Raw genomic sequence first — 21,134 nt, 5'->3', positions numbered from 1 at the left:
GTTGTTTCGTTCGTCTTTCTCAATAAAACAGGTCAATCACCGGAATCACGATCGATCTTCGACGATTCTTTCATAAGCTCTATCTTCACCAATACTTATCCTTATCACTTTGTTTTTTGCCCATGTGCACGTCTCCTCTCCGCCATCATTACCCCTAAACCTATTGACCTTATCTTTCCCTAGAACTAGGCTGCCACAAATGAAAAAGAATTAGGGATAAGAACTCCGACGATCTAATTAGAATTGAATTCGTCCACCCCAACCGACCTAGCTTAATATAAATACTCCTTAGGTGACCCTCTACCAAAATATCAAAAAAATATCACATCTTACAACCTAAATCAAAGAATCAAGATTCCGGCAAGAACTATATTTTTATAAAATTCTCTCCGACGATCAAAGCTTTGATCCAGGTTTTGGGAAAGACACATCCTAAGAGTGTTCTCCAGTTGTTGATAAGCTTCCAAATTTACTGTATTTCGATTTGTGATTGAAATTTGAATTTTTTTTTCTTGGATTCGGCCACATAGGATCACACATTTATTTTTATTTTATAAACTTAAGTGTTTGTTTCAAATTAATTTTTTTCCACCCTTCTGTCTTCAATTTTGATCTTTTTAAATACACAAAATATTAAAATAAACATGACAAATATTTTATCAATTTATTTTATTTATTTATTTATATTTTTAGGATTTAAACAAATAATTCTTTTAGGTGAATTTGATACAAAATTCACTCTAAATTATTTATTTTTGTTCTTTAATTATTCTAAATTTATTTTGAAATAATATGGGTATAACATTTATTCCAAATAATTTTATTTTTTATTTTGTCCTTAATCCCTAATTAATTTGATTCATTAACACAATCATAATTAATTGTTTTAAATTATTTTTTGGCGATGGGGTTAATTATTTTGTCTTATTTATTTAAAAATAATTCAAGATAATTATTTTAATATTATAAATTGGAGTGTTGATTTTTAGTGTTTACAATTAAAGGTGTCAATTCAGGTGGGTCGGGTGGGTTCGAGTCCGGTTGAAGGAGGTGCATTATAACAAAATTTTCAACCCGAACCCGAACCCAGTACCAACCCTGAACAACAATCCGACCTAACCCAGACCTAACCTGAAATAAGTTTTTTGAGACCTAATATTAAGACGTTTATCACCTTGTTTTAACAAAGCTTGAGCAATATCACGAGTTTTTTGTCTAGAACATCGATTAAGGATATGACGGCGAAGATTACTGTTCCCATGCTACTATCAACTTTGTATGTAATTCCACATGCTTTACATTTACATCGCAAATTTCTCCCTCTATTTTAGGAAGCATATCAAAATACTGCCACCACTTTGATTTTAATGGTCTCTTTTCGTTTACCAATACTAGTTTTGGAGGCTTGATCTTGGAATCAATGCACATTTCTTTATTTGCATCTAAATTTGCCATAGGTGAACCCTCCACACTATTCTCCTCAAGATCAAGATTAATTTGTGAACTCATTTTATTGCTGGATACTAGTGGAGTTCAAGAGATTAAAAAAGATGAAAATTAGAGAAGGAATGTATATTGAAGAGAAGTGAGAAAGATGGAAGAAAAGGAATAGTGAGAAAGACGGAAGAAAGAAAAGGAATAGAAATTAAATATATGGGTTAGGCCCATTAGAGTTAGGGTTTTTTTTGTAAGGTAGGCAAGTTATTTTTTTATTAATATATTAGGTGGGTCGGGTTAGGTGGGTGGGTTCGGGTTGATGAGTGACCTGATTTTTTAATTCAGGTCAACCCGGGTTGACCCGAACCCAACCCAACCCAACCCAATTTTCTTTTTCAAGTTATATTTTGGGTCTGGCCCGAAATGATTCAAACCCGAAAACCCCCAACCCTAACCCAATATTCTTCGGGTCGACTCGTGTCGGGTTGGCGGGTCGAGTTCATTTTTGACACCCCTATTTACAATATCTAATAATTAATATTTAATATATTTAAAACTAATTTCGATCAATTAATTAAACAAAATCAATCAAGTAAAAAATTACTAATATAGTACCAATTTCAAACAAACCTTTTAGTAAACAAAAATCGTGAAAAAGACCTATTGGTATATTTAAAAAAAAATCGTTTAAAACAAATTATATGTTTTCAAGTTCTAATTGGGTGGATACAAGGCTTGGGTGGATACAAGACTGTCAAAATCAAGAATTTACGTAAAATCGTTAACCAATTGTAAACTTATAAAATCTAGAGTTTACTTGAAATCGTAAGAGTTTAATTTTAAAAATAATAGTTATATATCATTATTATTTATATATATAATTAAGTATTTTATACTTAACCAATTTTAAAATTTTTATATTTAAATATAAAATTAATAAAAAAAATTAATAATAAGTAAATAATAATATAAAAAAATTGTACTTACAAAATTATTTATATTAATTAATTTATTTAAATTAATAATAATTTTATTTTTTAATTTATTATAAATTTGTTTTTTTAAACGTAAAATCGTATAAAATCATAAAATCGAAATTATTTATAAACTCGTAAAATCTTATTATCGTAAATTTAAAATCGTAAGAGTTTACCTATTTAAGAGTTTACTTAAAATCAGACTCGTTAACCTTATGTGAAATCGTAAAATCGTAAGATTTTAAGAGTTAACTCGAGATTTTGACTTAAAATACATTTAAATTGTTTAAATTCATTTGTATGCTTATAGGTCACTAATTCCAAAACTCGTAATGAACCGAGGGCTCTCTAAAGGTAAAGAACAAAGCTTCAAAATATATAGATACAATTTTTAAAACACTAAATTTTAATTTATAAATGTCATGAAAGAATCAAAATATATGAAATTTTAAAACTTAGATAAATAATAAATATAGGATTGAATTTGCTTAATAGCCTTATTCAATAAACAAAGTAGTACGGAAAAAAAAACAAATTACCACAGTCACTAACAATAACAATTATTTGCTAAATGTCACATATATTATTAAAAATAAAAAATGATTCAATTAGTGCCAGGTGGCATGCTTGGGGCAGATCTTTTTCTTCCTCGTTGATTCCTCATCAGTAACTCTTCTCCACCACCGCCGTCGCCACCTCCCACCGGAACACCGGCAAAAGTGTTGTGATCATCATGGAACGGCTGCTGATTGGCTGCCCATGAATCCTGTTGTTGAGATGATCCAATATTTGGATCAAACTCAAAGAGAGGTGCCATGTCATAGGTGGCGCCGCCAACCAATGGGTAGTCCGACATGGACAGAGAATACTGTGGCGGTTGCTGATGTGGCTGGTGCTGATATGGCTGCTGAGGTGGCTGCAGAGGTGGCGGCTGCCTGGCTACTTGGGCTTGCAACCACGCATTCTCTCGTTGAAGATTGATCACCTATGTATATATATAATTTAAATAAAATAAAAAGGTATTAAAAAATTAAAATTTTAAATAAAATAAAAAACATACCACTTAACAAGAATTTCTACCTAATATCATTGCTTGTTAAATTTATTTTTTCAATAAAATTAATTAAGAGAACAGACAATATATATATATATATATATATATATATATATATATATTATCATAATCTAATATAATATTTGGTAATTTGTCGTTACGTCAATTTTTATTTTTAAAACGTTTATTTTGTGAAAAGTTTTTCTTTAATTAATAATATATTTATGAAAGTGACGTCTATAAAATAAATAAATTAAATAAAATCAAAATATTATAATATTAACTAAAAAAAGTTAAGTCAAAAGAAACATATAAGGTAAATATCATTCACAACAGTTACGATTTGTAATCTAAATAAATTTTTAAAAAATTATTAAGCAAACCAATTATGAAACCAAACATACATATAAGATCATCATATAATTACACCCAATTTTGTTTTTAGAAGATTTAACTTTATTATTGTTCTGATTTCTTTCTAAATTGATGCGATTAAATAACTCATGTTAAATCATGTTACTATTCATATTTAAATACATAAGTACCTGATTTTGGAGACCAAAGATTTGAGATACGCAACCATAAATAGGATCTTGGAGACGAGCATAAGCTTCATAATTTAAAGTCCTAACTGCCTCGGGCCGTTTGTCGATCGGAATATTCGTTAGAAGTTTTGTAACGTTGCTTGCTCCGAATATCTTATGAATTGACGCGAAATTGGCAGTTCCTTGATCGGAATTAAAGTAAGGTGCAAATATGCAATTGTCAAGGCATTTCTTTCGTAAGTATCTACAGGCTCCGCATGGTCTGATAATGATTCTGGCGCTAGAATTGGTCTCGGTGCTCATTGTTTATTTTTTCCTAAGAGAAGTTGGAGTTTTTTTTTTTTGGGTAAAAACTTAGGATGAATAATGATTATCTTATATGTGTGTTTTTTTAGATTGGCAAAGGTTGGTAAAGTTCTTTTTCTTGTAAAGTGAAATGATAGAAAAAGAAAATTGAGTAATTGGTTGTAATTAAATACTATTTATCTTTGATATTTTAGAATTTTGTCATAAAAAAAATATTCACATCATCTATATTTCAAAAATTAGTATTCTAATATTTTTTTTTTTATAAAGTTTAGATTTTAAAAATTATATATTTTAATAATTATTTCAAAAAGTTTTTCAACAAAATAAAACAAAAACAAAAATAACCACAAAAATGGCAAACAAAAAACTTCTTCTTTAAATGAAATAAAAAACTATAATCACAACTTGGTGGTCATGGAGATTAAACTAAAGATCATACACAAAACGAGCCTCACTAACAAAAAGTCGAATTATTTTTAATCTTGATCTATGCACTAACCACTTATATCTTGTCGCTTTAGAACGGGTATATACTAAAATTTGATTTACTCAGTCTCAATTAGGTACTGAGTTTGAACTCTTGAGACGAGAAAATAATTAACTCGCGGAGATTCCAAAAGAGTTGCGGAACCCAACGTTTTAAAAGAAAATTAATTTACCAAATTTATAGAAAATTCTCAAATAATTCCGAGTCCTTAAAATAATTTTCCTAATATTATAAGACTCGAAAAGGGGTTTAAAATAAATTAAATAATTATTTATGAAATATGTCTTATTCATTTATTCCAAAATAATTAATTCAAAGGCCTTTAAATTAAATAATATTATATTTAAAAAATGTAATATTCATTTATTTAAATGTAATTAATTCAAAGGCCAAAAATAAATTTAATAATTATTTAAAAAACATGTTGTATTCAATTATTCCAAATAATTAATTTAATGGCCAAAAATAAATCAAATAATTATTAAGGGAAAATGTTGTATTCATTTATCTCAAAATAATTAATTTAGCGGCCAATAAAAAAATAAATAATTATTTAAGAAAATGTTGTATTCGTTTATCCCAAAATAATTAATTTAAAACGACAAAAATATATTTAATAATTATTTAGGAAAATGTTGTATTAATTTATCACAAAATAATTAAATTAAGAGCATAAATTAAATAATTATTTGAGAAAAAATGTTGTAGCCAATTAAATTCTAAAATAAAAATAAAACTCTAAAATATAAAAATAAATCAATAAATAGAACAGAATAGGCAAAAATAAATGTTATGTTTATTAATTTATTTTGTAGGTAAAAATAAATAAATATATATATATTATATATATATATTATATTATATATATATATATATATATATTAACTGACGAGGCACTACAACAAAAATGACTTTCGGCGACGCTTAAAAAGACTTCTGCCAACCTTTAAAAGCGTCGCCAAAAACATTATCGACACTTATTCTTGCGTCGCCAGAAGCAGGGTGGGCGCAAGTTTTTACCACGCTTATTTAAGCGTTGGTACAAGCGTCGATACAAGCGTTGCCGAAAGGCGAAAGTTTTAACGACGCTTATTTAAGCGTTGGCAAAATTAAAAAACGTCGCTAAAAGTCTATTTTATTTTAGATGAACATAAACTTAAACCTTTAGGGTGAACCCATATTCCAACACATTATAACCTTAAAAACACTTCAAAAACTAATGAACTCTCTCATATTTTATATACCAAAAACTTCTTTTTTTCTCCGATGTGGGATAAATGTCATATTAACACTTCAGAAACTGATGAACTCTCTCATATTTTACTTTTAATTTAATTAAATTTAAATAATAATTAAATAAAAGACATATATTAATAATACTATAAAAAGTTTAAAAATTTTGTTATATAAAAAATATTAATTAAATTTTAATGTTAACAAAATTTTAAGTCAATTTTAATTTTAAAAAAATTAAAAAATTAAAAAAAATATATTTACAAAGCTTAAAAATAAAACATAAAAATTATTAAAATTTAGAATATTTAAAATATAAGGTTTTAACAAAGTTACAAAGTTGGTATATAAAAAAAATAAAGGTGGTGGTATAGATATAAAGGTTGACAAAAGTTTTTTTCTTTTAATTTTTACCCAAGCTTAATATGGGTTGACATATAAGGGTCGCTGAAAGTATGTTTTGTTGTAGTGAGGGGAATGTCAAACATGACCAAAGTCGTTTGGTCTAAATCAAACCGTCTCTATATCATGCTTAGCTCAGGCGCGCAATGAGCAAGGCCAAACGGAAGCCTAGACGGAAGGTTAACGCGAAAGACTCGGGACGCCAGGGACGCAAAGCGTAGACGAAATTCACTAATGATATTTCACTTCTTAGTCGCAATTCATTGCTTATGGCCACTAGAGTCTATGAGAGCGTAAGGAAAATGATCTAAGCGTCATGAGATATTTTTCCCTTTTAAATTAACTCATTTGATAACCAATGATATATGATTTCAACAATTTTCAAATGAGCCCATGCATCTAGGGCTAAAATGACACCAATTTTGTATCCTCCAAACACGGTTTTGTGATGGTGATTGGTGATGGTTGACCCTTCACGTGCAACGCGCTTGGGTCTTGTTTCTGTGTGCATTGGCTTGTGGCTTGACTTTCTATGTGTGAGTTGAGCCCATGGTTTTTCTCTATTCGGACTGGATATCTGTAGTTCGCTAGCTACGGTTGTCCGGTGGCCGTACACGACGGTCGCTGGTCACCTTCGATCAACATTTTTTTAAATTTTATTTCAACCTGCAAAATAAACTTAATTTATATTAATTAATAAGCATATATTTCATTGAACCTATTATGTATTTATTGATTTCTTTGTATGTTTTTGATTTTATTTGAAGATACCCATATTTTAATTATTTTAGAATTAGATCGATTCCTAAACTAATTATTTATTTTAATCTCATGCAATAAGTTGTTTTAAAAATAAAACAAAATTGTTGTTTCGAAATTATTTTAAAATTATAAATTCGGGGCAAAAATTGGGTGTCTACCCAAATAAAAATATAAAATTATTTAAGTATACAACGACAAAAACATAACATTAAAACATGATTCAAAATAAATAAATAAGTAAAAAAATACAATTAATTAGCTCAAAAGTCCTCTAGTAGTTACTTATGTAAATTTTTATAATTATTGTAGAGTAATTTCAATATTAATATTTTTGCAAATAAATAAATAAATAAAAATGATAAGAAAAGTATGATTTTGATTAGAACTAAACTCAAACACAAACAAGACCTAGACTGTATAATTATTTTAGGTTATTTCTGATTGATTACACCAAACTAAATTGAGAGGTAAATTTTAAATGTTATATTTTTAAAAAAAGAATTTAATAATTTATGTTCATTCTCTCTTTAGAATTAGTAGTGTTCTCATTCTATTGGACTTCTCATTTTCTCATTTTCTTGGCATTAGGCAAGATATGAAAAATTATTGGTAAGGACCGTTCACAGTGGTTTATAATTTATAATTTTTTCTACGACCGATCTCGAAGAGTCTCTCGATGAGCCTGTTGTCATCCATTTAGAAAATGTATCTATCAAGGCGGTTTTTTTTTGAAGTTGTCTTTCTTCTCCGTTTTTCCTCTCCTCCTTTACAAAAGTCATGATATGAAGCTTTTATAGGCAACACGACCTCGAACACATTGAGTGTCGGTTTCAATTTTTAGTAGATGGCATTGAACGTAGGGAAAAAATCATGATCATGGATCATTTTCCTATTTGAATCAACTCATTTGGTTCAATAACAATTGAGATGATTTATGTAGTTTTTCAAATGAGCCCATGTAACTAGGGCTAAAATGACGCCGATTTTTGTCTTTTTAGGCGTTCCTCCAACGTGAACCTGCGATGGCGATGAGTGATGTTTGATTTTCTCTAAGCGTGTCACCCTTTACACGCAACGCGCTTGGGTCTAGTTCGTGGTGCGTGTTGTCTTGTGGCTTGGCTTTCCGTGTGGAGGTTGGACTTAGGTTCGGGTGAGTTGCGACCGTTCTCCGGATACAATGGTAGTCAGTCACAGTTCAATCAATATTGTTTTTCAATTTTATTTCGACATGCAAAACAATTCTTAATAATCATATATTTCATTTAACCTATTTATGTATTTATTGATTTATGGTAAGGTTTTTGTTTTATTTGAAAATATTCTGAATTTTAATTATTTTATAATTCCACCGAAATCATTTTTGAATTAATTATTTATTTATTTTTAATCGTGTGAAATAAACTGTTTTAGAATTAAAAAAATATATATAATGATTAAGTTTATTAAAATTAGAGGCAAAATGAAGAATGAAGCTTAAAAAAAATGAGCCTTAATGGGCCTTATGTTCTTACAAGCCCATGAGATTATATAATCCATAAACTCAAACCTGCCTAGAAAATAATTAAATTGATAGTCTAGATAATGACTAGTAAAAAAAATATAATTTAAAAAAAACACATTTAAGTGTTTGATAACTTGATTGTAGATTATCCTACTTAGGCAACCGTTATTTTGTAATGTTCAAATCAAGTAACTATAAGTCCAGACTTAAAATAGTTGGTTAATGATAAATTTGTAAAATTAAAAGTTACTTCAAATGGTAATGGTAAAGTTTACTTTAAAACAAATATTAGCTATATATTATTATTATTATTATTATTATTATTATTATTATTATTATATATATATATATATATAATTAATAAGTTTTATACATTGATAATTTAAAATTTTATATAATTAAGTAAATGAAATTATAAGGAAATTATATTTTTAAAATTAATTACATTAATTCATTTATTTCAATAAATATATTTTTTAAAATTTAAAATCATAAAAATGTAACTAGTTTAAGAGTTTGTCTAAATCAGAAAACACTTATAAAATCGTAAAATTTTAAAACTTAATTTTAATAATTGTGTCGTAGTATAATTTATGTTTATAAAATGATTTTTCGTCAAATAGTCATTTTCAAAATAAAGTTATTATCATTTTATTATAAAACTAAAATTGAGAATTTGGTAATAGTGAAAAAGAGAAGAAATCCTACATTTATATGCAACTAAATACTTATAAATGATTATAATATTTTATAAATGGATTAAGGTGCATCGGAAAAGAAGAAAGAATAGGAATGATTATTGAGAATTTATCTTATTTTAAACCTTTATAGATTGACCCATAATTCTATATATCTAATAATTCATATTCTAACATGCTTTAAGCTAATTAAAAAAAATCCAATAAAATAACACAAATATAATACCAATTTCATACTAAATTTTTTATTAAACAATAAACGTACAAATTAAGTTGATAAATTTGAAAAAACATATATTATTCATAAGATTAATTAATATATTTTGAAAATGAATCATATTGATTTAATGATTTGGATATATATCTTATATCATACCTCTAACATAGATCAAATGTTTTTTTTTTTTAATTTATAATGATCTATATACAAGTTTTATTATTCGAATTAATTCAAAAGTTCACCCCTAACATCATCGTATACTAAAGACACTAATACAGAAAGCACTGAGATCATTCAAAAGTGTGCTCATATTATAAATAAATTAGAATTTGGAAGGAAAGGATGATAACTACCGTTGTAAGAAAAATGCACAAAACTTCTAAACATGTCGATATTACTTTTCAAAACCCTAACTATTTTTTTTAAAAAAATTTTCACTTGTGTTACCAATAATTCAATTATAGTATTAATTTTATCGGAGTGACACATTACAAGTACAATAGCACAGTACAATCAAAATAAATAAAATTTTCAAACTTTGATAAATAAATGAAGTGTTGAATTTGCTTAACAACTTTATTCAATAAACAAATTAGGAAAAAAAAATGTATTAAAAATTTTAATCAAATAAAAAGCATACTATTTAACAAAAATTTCTACTAATATCATTGCTTGTTTATATATAATATTATTAATATATGAAAGGTAAAAAAATGATTTATTAAGGTTGAATAATATCAATATTGTGTTAGTTTATTTTAAAAAATTAATTATAATTCTAAAATAAAAAATAAAATATATAAGAGAGAAACGTATGACTTCACTTTTTGAATTTGAATATTATCGTAATCTAATATAATATTTGTTATTTTGTCTTAACGTGATTTTATTTTTTAAATTAATTTTAAAAAAATCTTTAATTAATAATATGATTATCTCATCATAGATAAAAGAAATAATAAAATAAAAATATTATTATATTAACTAAAAATAAGTCAAAGAAACGTATTAACGTTAAAGATAATATCAAAAACATTTATATACACATTTGTATAATAGGTTATTATAAAAAATGACCAATAATCTAAGCAAACAAAACAATTATTTCACAAAAAAATAAACCAAACCAACATGAATTCATACAAATTTCAAAATCATTTTTTTCCTACACCAAACATACATATAAATAATATCACGATGTAATAGACTAGTACAAAGGGTAAGGCATTACATATCCCCACTTATAAAGACTCTAAAATTTTCAAATTTATCAAAAGCATTTAATTAATTAATAAATATATATTATAAATAAATTAATATATTTTTATCACAATTATATTAATATTTTTATATATATTATGAATTTTTTATAAGTATATATCTTAATTATATATTTTGTTAAAATTATGATTAGTATTAATATATTTTAATTTTGTGACCACAAATTCTTTTTTAATAGTTCTTCAAATACTCCGAGATTCCCCGTGTAATTATACCAAAATATATTTTTAGAAGATTTGACATAATTATAGTTTTGATTTGTTTCTAGTTTTAGTGATTAATTAATTCATGATAAATTATATACCTACCATTTTGGAGGGCAACCATATATAATGAGTCTCCAAACATAAAATGAAAATTTTATCAATTCTTTTTTAATCATGATATTATAGTTAGAAGCTCATAAATAATGCTCTCTCTAAACATCTTGAATTTATAAATGTGTTTTTTTAGATTAAAGAGGGTTGGTAGAGTTCTTATTTTTGTAAAGTGGAGTAATAGGAAAAAAAATTAAAATTAATGTTGTAATTAAACATTAATTATTTATAATTTTTTTGGGTAGTTTTTTATTAAAAAAAATATAATCAAATAATCTATATTTCAACCATTAGTTAATTTATTAATTAAAAAAATATAATTATATCTTTTATTTTATTTTACTTTTATAAAGTTAAATTTTTAAATAGAAAAACAATAATATCTGTCAATGCCAAAAAAGTTGTTGCTTCAAAATATACCTATACAATTTTTTAAACCACTCATATTCTCAATGAATGAGTATTCATATAGAACAATATAATAAGGAAAATGCACAAAAACATCGGAACATATAGATACAAAATTTTAAAACTCAAATGTAAAATGACATGTAACAATCAGACCATATGAATTTTTTAAACTTAGATAAATAAATAAATTACAGAGTTTTCTTATTCAACGAAGAAAATACTGAAAATCCGGAAAAGAAAAAGAAATTACCATTCAAGAACGATAATAAATATTTGCCAAATTATCATAGTTAATAGTTTAGGGATTATCAAAAGTAATTATGAATTAGGGCCATGGTGGCATGCTTGGGGCAGATCTTCCATACCTCAGCAATAACTCCCTGGCAAACTCTTCCCCAACCCCGCCGCCCACCGGAGCACCGGCGAAAGTGTTATGATCATGGAATTGCTGCAGATTTGCTTCCCATGAATTGGCCTGCTGATGAGATGATCCAATATTTGGATCAAACTCATAAAGAGGTAGTGACATGTCATAGGTGCCAGCGTCAGCAAAAGGGAAGTCCAACATGGACAGAGAAGATGGCGGTTGTTGCTGAGGTGGCGGCTGCCTGGCTACATGGGCTTGCAAGCACGAAATCTCCGATTGTAGATTGATCACCTATATATAAAATTCATGTCACAAAAATGTATTAAAACTAATTAACAAGAATTTATAATAATGTCATTGCTTCGTTAAGATTAAATTTTCAAACAACATGAATTAAGAGAAGAGACAAGATATATTAGTACTTAAAATATATACATATAAATGAAAGTTCAAGTTTTGTTAATGTCTGAATAAAAATAATATTGTATTAGTTTATTTCAAAAAAAAAAATTATAATTTTAAAATTAAAATAAAATATTCTTGAGAGGATTAAATATATTTTAAAAGAAGAAGACTTCCCTTTTGAATTTAAATATTACCTTAATCTAAATATAATATATATTTTTTTATTTTGTCGTGACGACGTGTATTATAATATTTGAAACGGTTCTTTTGTAAAAAACAATTTCTTTAATTAATGATGTATTTATGAAAGTGACGTTTATAGGATAAAAGAATCAAATAAAATTAAAATGTTATAATATTAGCTAAAAATTAAGTCTAATAAATATATAATGTTAATGATATCAAACCATTATCGTAAACCTATTTTCATAGCGTTGCGACGATGATAAGAAAAGTAATTTAAATTAATTTTTACAAAATTATTAAGGAAATCAATTATTTCACCATACCAAATATACATATAACATCACCATATAATTACACCATAATTTACTTTTAAAGATTTGAACTAATTATTGTTCTAATTTGTTTCTAATTGACATGATTAATTAATTCATGTTAAACCATGTTAGGGTTGATATCTAAATACATAAGTACCTGATTTTGGAGATCACGGATCTCAGACATGCAACCATAAATAGGATCTCGGAGACGAGCATGAGCCTCATAGTTTAAAGTAAAAACGGTGTCGGGTCGTTTGTGGATTGGGACATTGGTTAAAAGCTTTGTAACGTTGCTCGCTCCAAAAATCTTATGAACGGCCGCAAAATTTACAATTCCTTCACCGGAATCAAAGTAAGGTGCGAATATGCAGTCCTCTAGACATTTCTTCCTCAAGAATTTGCAGGCCCCGCATGCCCTGATTCTTGTGCGAGAATTGGCCTTGATGCTCATTGTTTATTTTTTTCCTGGAGAAGTTAGAGTCTTTTTGGCCTAAAAACTTAGGATGAATATTGATTGGACTTATATGGTATTTTTTAGATTGGTGAGGGTTGATAGAGTTCTTTTTCTTGGAAGGTGGAGTGATAAAAAAAGAAACTTGAGTTTTAATGGTTGTAATTAAATATTAATTATTTGTGATATTTTAGGATTTCTTTTATAAAAATATTATCACATCATCTATATTTTAACCATTAGTTAATTTATTAATTACAAAATATTATAATTTATTTTATTTTAATAAAGTTAAAATTTTAAATAAAATATATTTTAATAATTTAATTCTAAACAATTTTAAAAAACTCACTTCTTACACACAAAAAAAAAATAAAAAATAAAGCTAAAACAAAAATAGCCAAACAAAAACATCATCAACCCTTAAGCTTCCTCTAAAGATCAAACCGAAAACTTGGACCACAACTTGACAATCATCACGAAGATTAAACTAAAGATCATACATGTGAAAGAGCCTCGCTAACGAATACTCAGCATTATTTGTACTCTCGAACCATGCACTAATCTCTTCTATCTTTCCGCTTTGGAAAGCATACTATTCAAAATGACTATTAGATTTTATTTGGGATAAAATGGATACAAAAAATTTTTGCTTGAGGTAAAAATGAATATAACATTTATAACAAATTATTTTATTTACTTTTCTTGGTCATTATATTTAATTAATTGAGTTTAATTATTATAATAATTAATCCAATTAATTATTTAATGGTGTCTTTAACCTTAATTTTAATCATTTTAATTTTATTTAGTCAAAATAATTATTTTAAAATTTATAAATTGGGTATGTAAAATTTTAGTGTTTACAATGTTATATTCATTAAATTCAAAATAAATAAATAAAATAATTATTAGAGAAAATGTTGTATTCATCTATCATAAAATATAGCTTAAATAAATCAAACAATTATTTAGAAAAATGTTGTAGTCATTTAAATCCTAACATAATTATTTATAAAGTCTAAAATACACAAAATAAATAAAATAGACAAAATTAAATATTTATGTCTATTATTTAATATTGTGTATAAAAAAATAATAAAAATGAGGAGAATTCAAATGAGATCATAGTTGTTGACCCAAATCAAACTAGGCCGAGGCCATGTAAAGGCTAAGCACGCGGCTGACATGGCAAACGGAGGGGCTAACGCCCATGCTGATGGAAAGGCATGAAATGACCTAGCCTGACGGAACTTTGACGAAACTCCACATATTGCGATCAACGTGCGTTGGCGACCCAACTTCGTCAAGACTTGTGACGCTCGTATGATAACAATTGGCATCATTGAATAATTGAATAATGATGAAATCCAACTTCATTGTTACTCAGAAAAAAATGAAAAGTTGAAGAGAAATGATCACACTATAGTTCGTGAGATCATTTCCTTACATTGGTAGCTCGTCATATTCTCTGAAAGGATATAATTCGGTCGGGCAAGTGGCAAAGTCATTAATATTTTTTTTCAACATAAGCCGTCAACTGACCTAAGCCGACTATAAAAAGGATCCGATCAAGACGAATCACATAAACCAAGCCTCACATCATCAATCAATCTCCATTAACACCCGCGATTAAAAAAATTCAAAGCTTTTTAAGTTTTTAGAAACCTTTTTATAGAGTTTTTAATCTCAGTTCTAATTCATCAAAAGCTTCAATAAAAGTTTAGGAATGTTCTCCAACTCACTATAAATCATCTTTTATGTTGTAATTCATGTAATAAACAAAATTTTATTTTTTTACATTTCAGTTCATGTGTCCTTCAATATTGCATGATTGTCCAATTTATCGATTTGAATTTATCGATTTGAATTTATCTTAAGATCATTTATAATCTTTCTATCGAAATCAATTTGAATCAATCAACCCGAGTTAAAAAACTCAATTACAAATTTAAAATTAAAAAAAAAAATGAATCTCGTTTCTTGAGTTTTAGCTCAAGAAAATAGATCCAATAAATTGTCCAATTTTTTTTAAATGATGTTTGGAGTATTTCTAAACCAATCTCAAACATATTCGTCTAAATTTAAAATTTTCTAAAAAACTGAATTTATGTTTTAATATTCGTTTAAACGTTTTGCTAATTGTCTTTAACTTTAAAAACCATAAGAAAGCTATGTGTAAGCTCATAATTCAAATCAAAGTCATGAATAAAAAATGATTTTTTTCAATAAAAAATGGCCATTTATGTTGGAGTGTTGATGTGATTTCCAATTGGATGACATCTTTAGAGTATAATCGACATGTTTTAAATAAGGAGATGGAGTCTTGTTGGATGTTGAAGACGGACTTCAACTCGGCCTTCAACATCCAAGTCACCAAAGCCTTGTCCGGTCCACATGCGCGTGTCTCACCCGCGTTTACTAGCGGTCAAACCACCTTGACCCTGGTCCAGATAGCGCCCAATCCGGCCAATCTCGCTCCTGAACTCCTTCCCTCGAACCAACGATCCCCCCAGCGCCCGGTCCAGCCCGCCTATGGCCCGTTTGATTTAAGTCTTTTAACTTAAAATGTTTTTTTAACATTTAGAAACTCTTAACTATTTTTAAAAAATTCAAAATAAATAAAAAAAAAACACCTTTAAAATATATTTAGAACATTTAAAAAACATTATTAAAGATTTGTTTGGATTTATTTATTTAATTGATATTTTTCAGGTAACATTCTCTCCTATTTTCGACATTAATCGCATATATTGACATTTATTTAATATTTTAAAATTTAAAATGTCAGAACCTAAATGCCTGTATAAAATTTGGATAAATAAAACGTAAAATTCTAATTTTCTAAATAACCAAAAATTTTGTGAAGTAAATATAGTTCTTCAACGACATATAGGACAAATCATGTAAGCTCTTTTCTGAGGGTTCAAAAAAGACCAAAATCAAAATAATTTCTAAAATTATATTTTTACATGTAAAATATTTTCTTTGATTTTAAAAATCAAAGTGGCGCTTTAAAATTTATTAGGCCAGCAATTTTAAAATAATTTCTTAAATAAGTTCAAATTTATTTAATTAGATCTATCATTTCGGTTGTTGATCTCTCTCAAGTGATTGGAGGTTTGGGAAGTGGCGTCTGCATGGCAACATAGGCTTGTAAGCACTATAGCTCTATCTGAATATATATATATAAATAAATGATTAGAAGCACTACTTTGGGTAACGACTCGTACAGCGAAAATGACATCGCTGTTATATGAAAGTGACATCGCTGTTATACAAAAGAGACCTCGGTGTTATACAAAAGGGACGAGATCTTTTTTGTATAACAGCGAGGTCACTTTCGTATAACAACGAGATCATTTTTGCGGTACAAGTCGCTCACCCAAAGTAGTGCTCACTATCATTCCTCGTATATATATATATATATATATATATATATATATATATATATATATATATATATATATATATATATATATATATATATATATATATATATATATATATATATATATATATATATATATATATATATATTTAAATATATATATTTAAATCAAATCAAAATCATACAAATTGACAAGATTTTTTTTCTAATATCAATACTTGTTAAAGTTAAATTTTCCAACCAGATGATTAATAATAGTACATAAAATATATACATATTTAAGTATATGGAAGGTAAAAAAAAGTTTTTTGTTAATGTCGAATAACATCATCAATATTGTGTTAGTTTATTACAGAAAAAAATATAATTATATATATATATATATATATATATATATATATATATATATAAGAGAAGATGTCTTAAATGCTGATGACTTCATTTTGAATTTAAATATTACTATAATCTAATATAATATTTTTGTTTTGTTTTTGTTGAATTTTTATTTTTGAAACAGATTCTTTTGTAAAAAAAGTTTTTATTTAATTAATAATATAGTATAAACGTAACGTCTATAAGATAAAAGAATCAAATAATATTATAATATTCACTAAAAGTTAAAACAAAGAAACATATACTGATACAGATATATGTATACAATATCAAACTAATATTGTATAATTCTGTATATAACGTTATTAACGATGGTAAGTATAATCTAATAAAGAAATTAAAAATCATTAAGCAAAATAATTATTTCACAAAATAAACAAAACCAACATTTCAGACCAATTTTAAAGCCAATTTTTTCATACAACCAAACATACATATAACATAAATTTGTAATTACACCAAAATATACTATAGAAGATTTGACAAAATTATTATTTTGATTTATTTTTAGTTTTCTTGATTAATTAATTATTGATAAATCATGGTATGTCTTGTATATAGATACCTAAGATCATCTCCAACCCACCTGCAAACTCATCTTCATAATAAGTTTTAGCCCTCCAACCCACCTGTAAACTCAACTGCATTTTGAGTTTTTCTATAAATTCTCTATTCTCCAAACCCAAATTTGCAGGGACACTATTCATATACTCAAAATTTTTTAAAATTTTCATTTCAGTTCTTTTAGTTTGTTTTTAATTAATTTACATAACTTATTTATATTTTAATTTGTTTACATATTTTATTTATTTATATTTTAATTTATATATATAATTTATTTATATTTTAATTTATCTATATTTTACTTTATTTATATGTTTAATTTATGGTAATTTTAATTTGTTTATATGATTAACTTATATTTAAATTTGTTTATATTTATATTTTATATTTTTTAAGTATTATAAATTTATAATAATAAACATTATTGATAAAAAAAATAATAAATAATAAAAATAATTTTAATAAATAAAACACGTAAAAAAATCGAAAAAATACAATAATCCATTACATAACTAAGAAATTGAAAAAGACAATCCGATTACATAACTAAAAAATTGAAAAAGACATTTGAAAAGACATTACGATAATTGATAAATTGTCTATTTTATGTGTATTTGTTTTATGCAGTTGTATAAATAATTGATTTATAATTAGAATTTAAAAGTAATTAATAAGTTGTTGTAAAATTATGGGTTCAATTTGTAATTTTAGATAAATATATAGATAATATTGAAAAAATTAATAATTATTATAAAAAGGAATATTCTGAAAATATTATTTAAGTTTGAGTTTGGGTTTTTAGGTTGTAGATGAATTACTGTTTGATGGGATATTTACTGTATTTTGGATTTGAGAATATGTATTTGGGTTGGAGATGACCTAAGGTACATCAAGATATGCAACCATAAATAGGATCTTGGAGAGAGTACGAGATTCCAAACATAAAGTGAAAACGGCATTGACTCATTTCTGGATAAAGATATTAGTTAGAAGCTTGGAAATGTTGCTCGCTCCAAAAATCTTAAAAAGGGACGTAAATTGTCGGTTCCTTGATCGAAATCGAAGTAAAGTTCGAATATCTAGTCCTCGAGACACCTTTTTTGCAATAATTTGCATGCACATATGGCCCGATAATGATTCTGGCGCAAAAATTGGGCTTTATGCTCATTATTGATTTTTTTTCTTGAGAAGTTAAAAGAGGTTTTTTTTAAAAAAAAAAAAAATAGGATAAACACTGATTGAATTTATATAATTTATATGTGAGTTTTTTTAGATTTGTGAGGGTGGTAGAGTTCTTTTCTTGTATAGTGGAGTGAGAAAAAGAAAATTTGAGATTAATGTTGTAATTAAACATCTATTATTTCTAATTTTTTAGAATTTTTTCGTAAAAACTATTATCACGTTATTTATATTTCAACCATTAGTTAATTTATTAATTAAAAAATATAATAACATCTTTTATTTTATTTTTATAAAGTTAAAATTTTAAATAAAAAAATATAATAATATCTATCATTACCAAAGGTACAAAGCTTCAAAATATACCCACACAACTTTTCACAACCTTAAATTTGAATTTATAACCCACATTCCCAAAGTATTCATAACAAACAGACTGGTTTCAAAGTCAGAGCTACCATTGCCAAAGGAAAAGAAAACACAAAATATCGAAACATGTTGATACAATTTTTCAAAACCCAAATTTTTACTTTAGAATAGCATGGAACAATCAAAATATATGAAATTTTCAAACTTAACATAAATAAATAAAGTACTGAGTTTGCTTATTAAGTAATAAAAGTCCAGAAAAAGAAAACAAATTACCATAGCCAAATGCCACATAGTACTAGAAATAGAAAGACATGGCTAGTAATATATCTTAGGGATTATCAAAGGTAATTATCAATTAGGGAACACCCTAGCAAACTCTTCCCCATCACCGCCGCCGACCGGAGCTCCGGCGAAAGTGTTCTGATCGGCTGCCTCTTGAGATGATCCAAGATTTGGATCAAACTCATAGAGAGGTGACTGCTGCATGGCTACTTGGGCTTGCATTGAAGAAAGCTCAGCTTCTAGAGTTATGATCTATATATATAATTCATGTCCACAAAAATGTATTAAATTTTTTAAATTAAAATCAAATCAAAAGCATACAAATTTTTAAAAAAAAATCTACTTAAAATTATTGATAGTTAAAACTAAATTTTCCAATAAAATGAATTAAGAGAATAGACAAGATAATAGTACATAAAATATATCCATATAAAGTTGTGTTAATGTATGAATACTAATTAATTATATATGTTAGTTTATGTAAAAGTTAAATATTAACTTAAAAATAAAATATATATGTGAGAAAACTATCTTAAAAGAATTTGACTTCACTTTTAAATTTGAACATTACTATTATTTAATATAAAATATATTTTTTTTATTTTGTCGTCAAGTGTCCTTTTATTTTTGAAACGGTTTTTTTTAAGAAAAGTTTTTCTTTAATTAATAATATATTTATGAAAGTGACGTTTATGAGATTACAGAATCAAATAAAATCAAAATTTTATAATAATAGCTAAAAGTGAAGTCAAAGAAATTACATATAACAACGTTAAAGATAATATCAAATGAATATAGTATATATATGTTCTATTATCAAGAAATGAGATGATAAGATGATAATTAATCTAATTAATTTTTTTTTAAAAAAATCATTAAGTAAACAATTATTTCACAAGTATAAATAAAACCAACAGTTCATATAAATTTTAAAACCATTTTTCTCTACAACCAAACATAAATAAAACAAATAATTGTGAAAATATATTTGTAGAAGATTTGACATAATAATTGTTTTGATTTTTTTTCTAGTTTTCGTGATTAATTTATTCATAATAAATCATAGATAAATAAGTACCTGATTTTGGAGAGCATAGATCTCAGACATGCAACCATAGACAGGATCTCGGAGACGAGCCTCAGCCTCCAAACATATAGTGAAAACGATATTGGCTCTTTTTTCGATCGGGATATTGGTTAGAAGCTTGGAAATGTTGTTGGCTCCAAAAATCTTATGAACGGACTCGAAATTTGCGGTTCCTTCATCGGAAACGAAATAAGGTGCAAATATGCACTCATCTAGGCACCTCTTTCCTAAGAATTTGCAGGCCCCGCATGCTCTGATTCTAGAATTGGTATTGATGCTCATGGCTGATTATTTTTCTTGTGAAGGGAGTTTTTTTGGGTAAAAAATTAAGATGAACAATAACAGAATTTATAGGTAGGTTGATAAGAGTTGGTAGAGTTCTTTTTCTTGTAAAGTGGAGAAAAAGAAAATTTGAGATTAGTATAGTAATTAAACATTAATTATTTTTCATATTTTATGATTCTTTTCATAAAAAATATTCTCATCATCAATTTATTAATTAAAAT

At 26.2% G+C, this 21,134-nt stretch overlaps 3 protein-coding genes across 3 annotated transcripts; all 3 read right to left on the bottom strand.

Moving 5' to 3' along the window:
* Nucleotides 1-3,018: 3,018 nt before the first annotated feature.
* On the bottom strand, nucleotides 3,019-4,316 carry LOC124943892 (LOB domain-containing protein 30-like). Its single transcript, XM_047484349.1, has 2 exons — nucleotides 4,014-4,316; nucleotides 3,019-3,399 (listed from the first exon to the last, which is right to left on the bottom strand). Exons 1-2 carry the CDS (start codon nucleotides 4,314-4,316, stop codon nucleotides 3,019-3,021), a joined length of 684 nt encoding a protein of 227 aa, XP_047340305.1.
* Nucleotides 4,317-11,959: 7,643 nt separating this feature from the next.
* LOC124943891 (LOB domain-containing protein 30-like) lies at nucleotides 11,960-13,360 on the bottom strand. The gene is made up of 2 exons (XM_047484348.1): nucleotides 13,064-13,360; nucleotides 11,960-12,292 (listed from the first exon to the last, which is right to left on the bottom strand). Exons 1-2 carry the CDS (start codon nucleotides 13,358-13,360, stop codon nucleotides 11,960-11,962), a joined length of 630 nt encoding a protein of 209 aa, XP_047340304.1.
* Nucleotides 13,361-19,610: 6,250 nt separating this feature from the next.
* LOC124943890 (LOB domain-containing protein 18-like) lies at nucleotides 19,611-20,910 on the bottom strand. Its single transcript, XM_047484347.1, has 2 exons — nucleotides 20,620-20,910; nucleotides 19,611-19,793 (listed from the first exon to the last, which is right to left on the bottom strand). Exons 1-2 carry the CDS (start codon nucleotides 20,908-20,910, stop codon nucleotides 19,611-19,613), a joined length of 474 nt encoding a protein of 157 aa, XP_047340303.1.
* Between the last annotated feature and the right edge of the window lie 224 nt (nucleotides 20,911-21,134).

This window comes from Impatiens glandulifera, chromosome 6 (assembly GCF_907164915.1).
Source record: "Impatiens glandulifera chromosome 6, dImpGla2.1, whole genome shotgun sequence".
Lineage (NCBI taxonomy): Eukaryota > Viridiplantae > Streptophyta > Magnoliopsida > Ericales > Balsaminaceae > Impatiens > Impatiens glandulifera.
The sequence above is the reverse complement of the archived record's forward strand: the minus strand, read 5'-3'. Positions and strand labels throughout refer to the sequence as shown.

Coding starts and splice junctions, on each gene's coding strand:
- LOC124943890 (XM_047484347.1), bottom strand. CDS start 20,910: ATGAGCATCAATACCAATTCTAGAATCAGAGCATGCGGGGCCTGCAAA. Junction 19,794..20,619: donor TCTATGCTCTCCAAAATCAG/GTACTTATTTAT, acceptor TTATATATATAG/ATCATAACTCTAGAAGCTGA.
- LOC124943892 (XM_047484349.1), bottom strand. CDS start 4,316: ATGAGCACCGAGACCAATTCTAGCGCCAGAATCATTATCAGACCATGC. Junction 3,400..4,013: donor TCTTTGGTCTCCAAAATCAG/GTACTTATGTAT, acceptor ATATATACATAG/GTGATCAATCTTCAACGAGA.
- LOC124943891 (XM_047484348.1), bottom strand. CDS start 13,360: ATGAGCATCAAGGCCAATTCTCGCACAAGAATCAGGGCATGCGGGGCC. Junction 12,293..13,063: donor TCCGTGATCTCCAAAATCAG/GTACTTATGTAT, acceptor TTTTATATATAG/GTGATCAATCTACAATCGGA.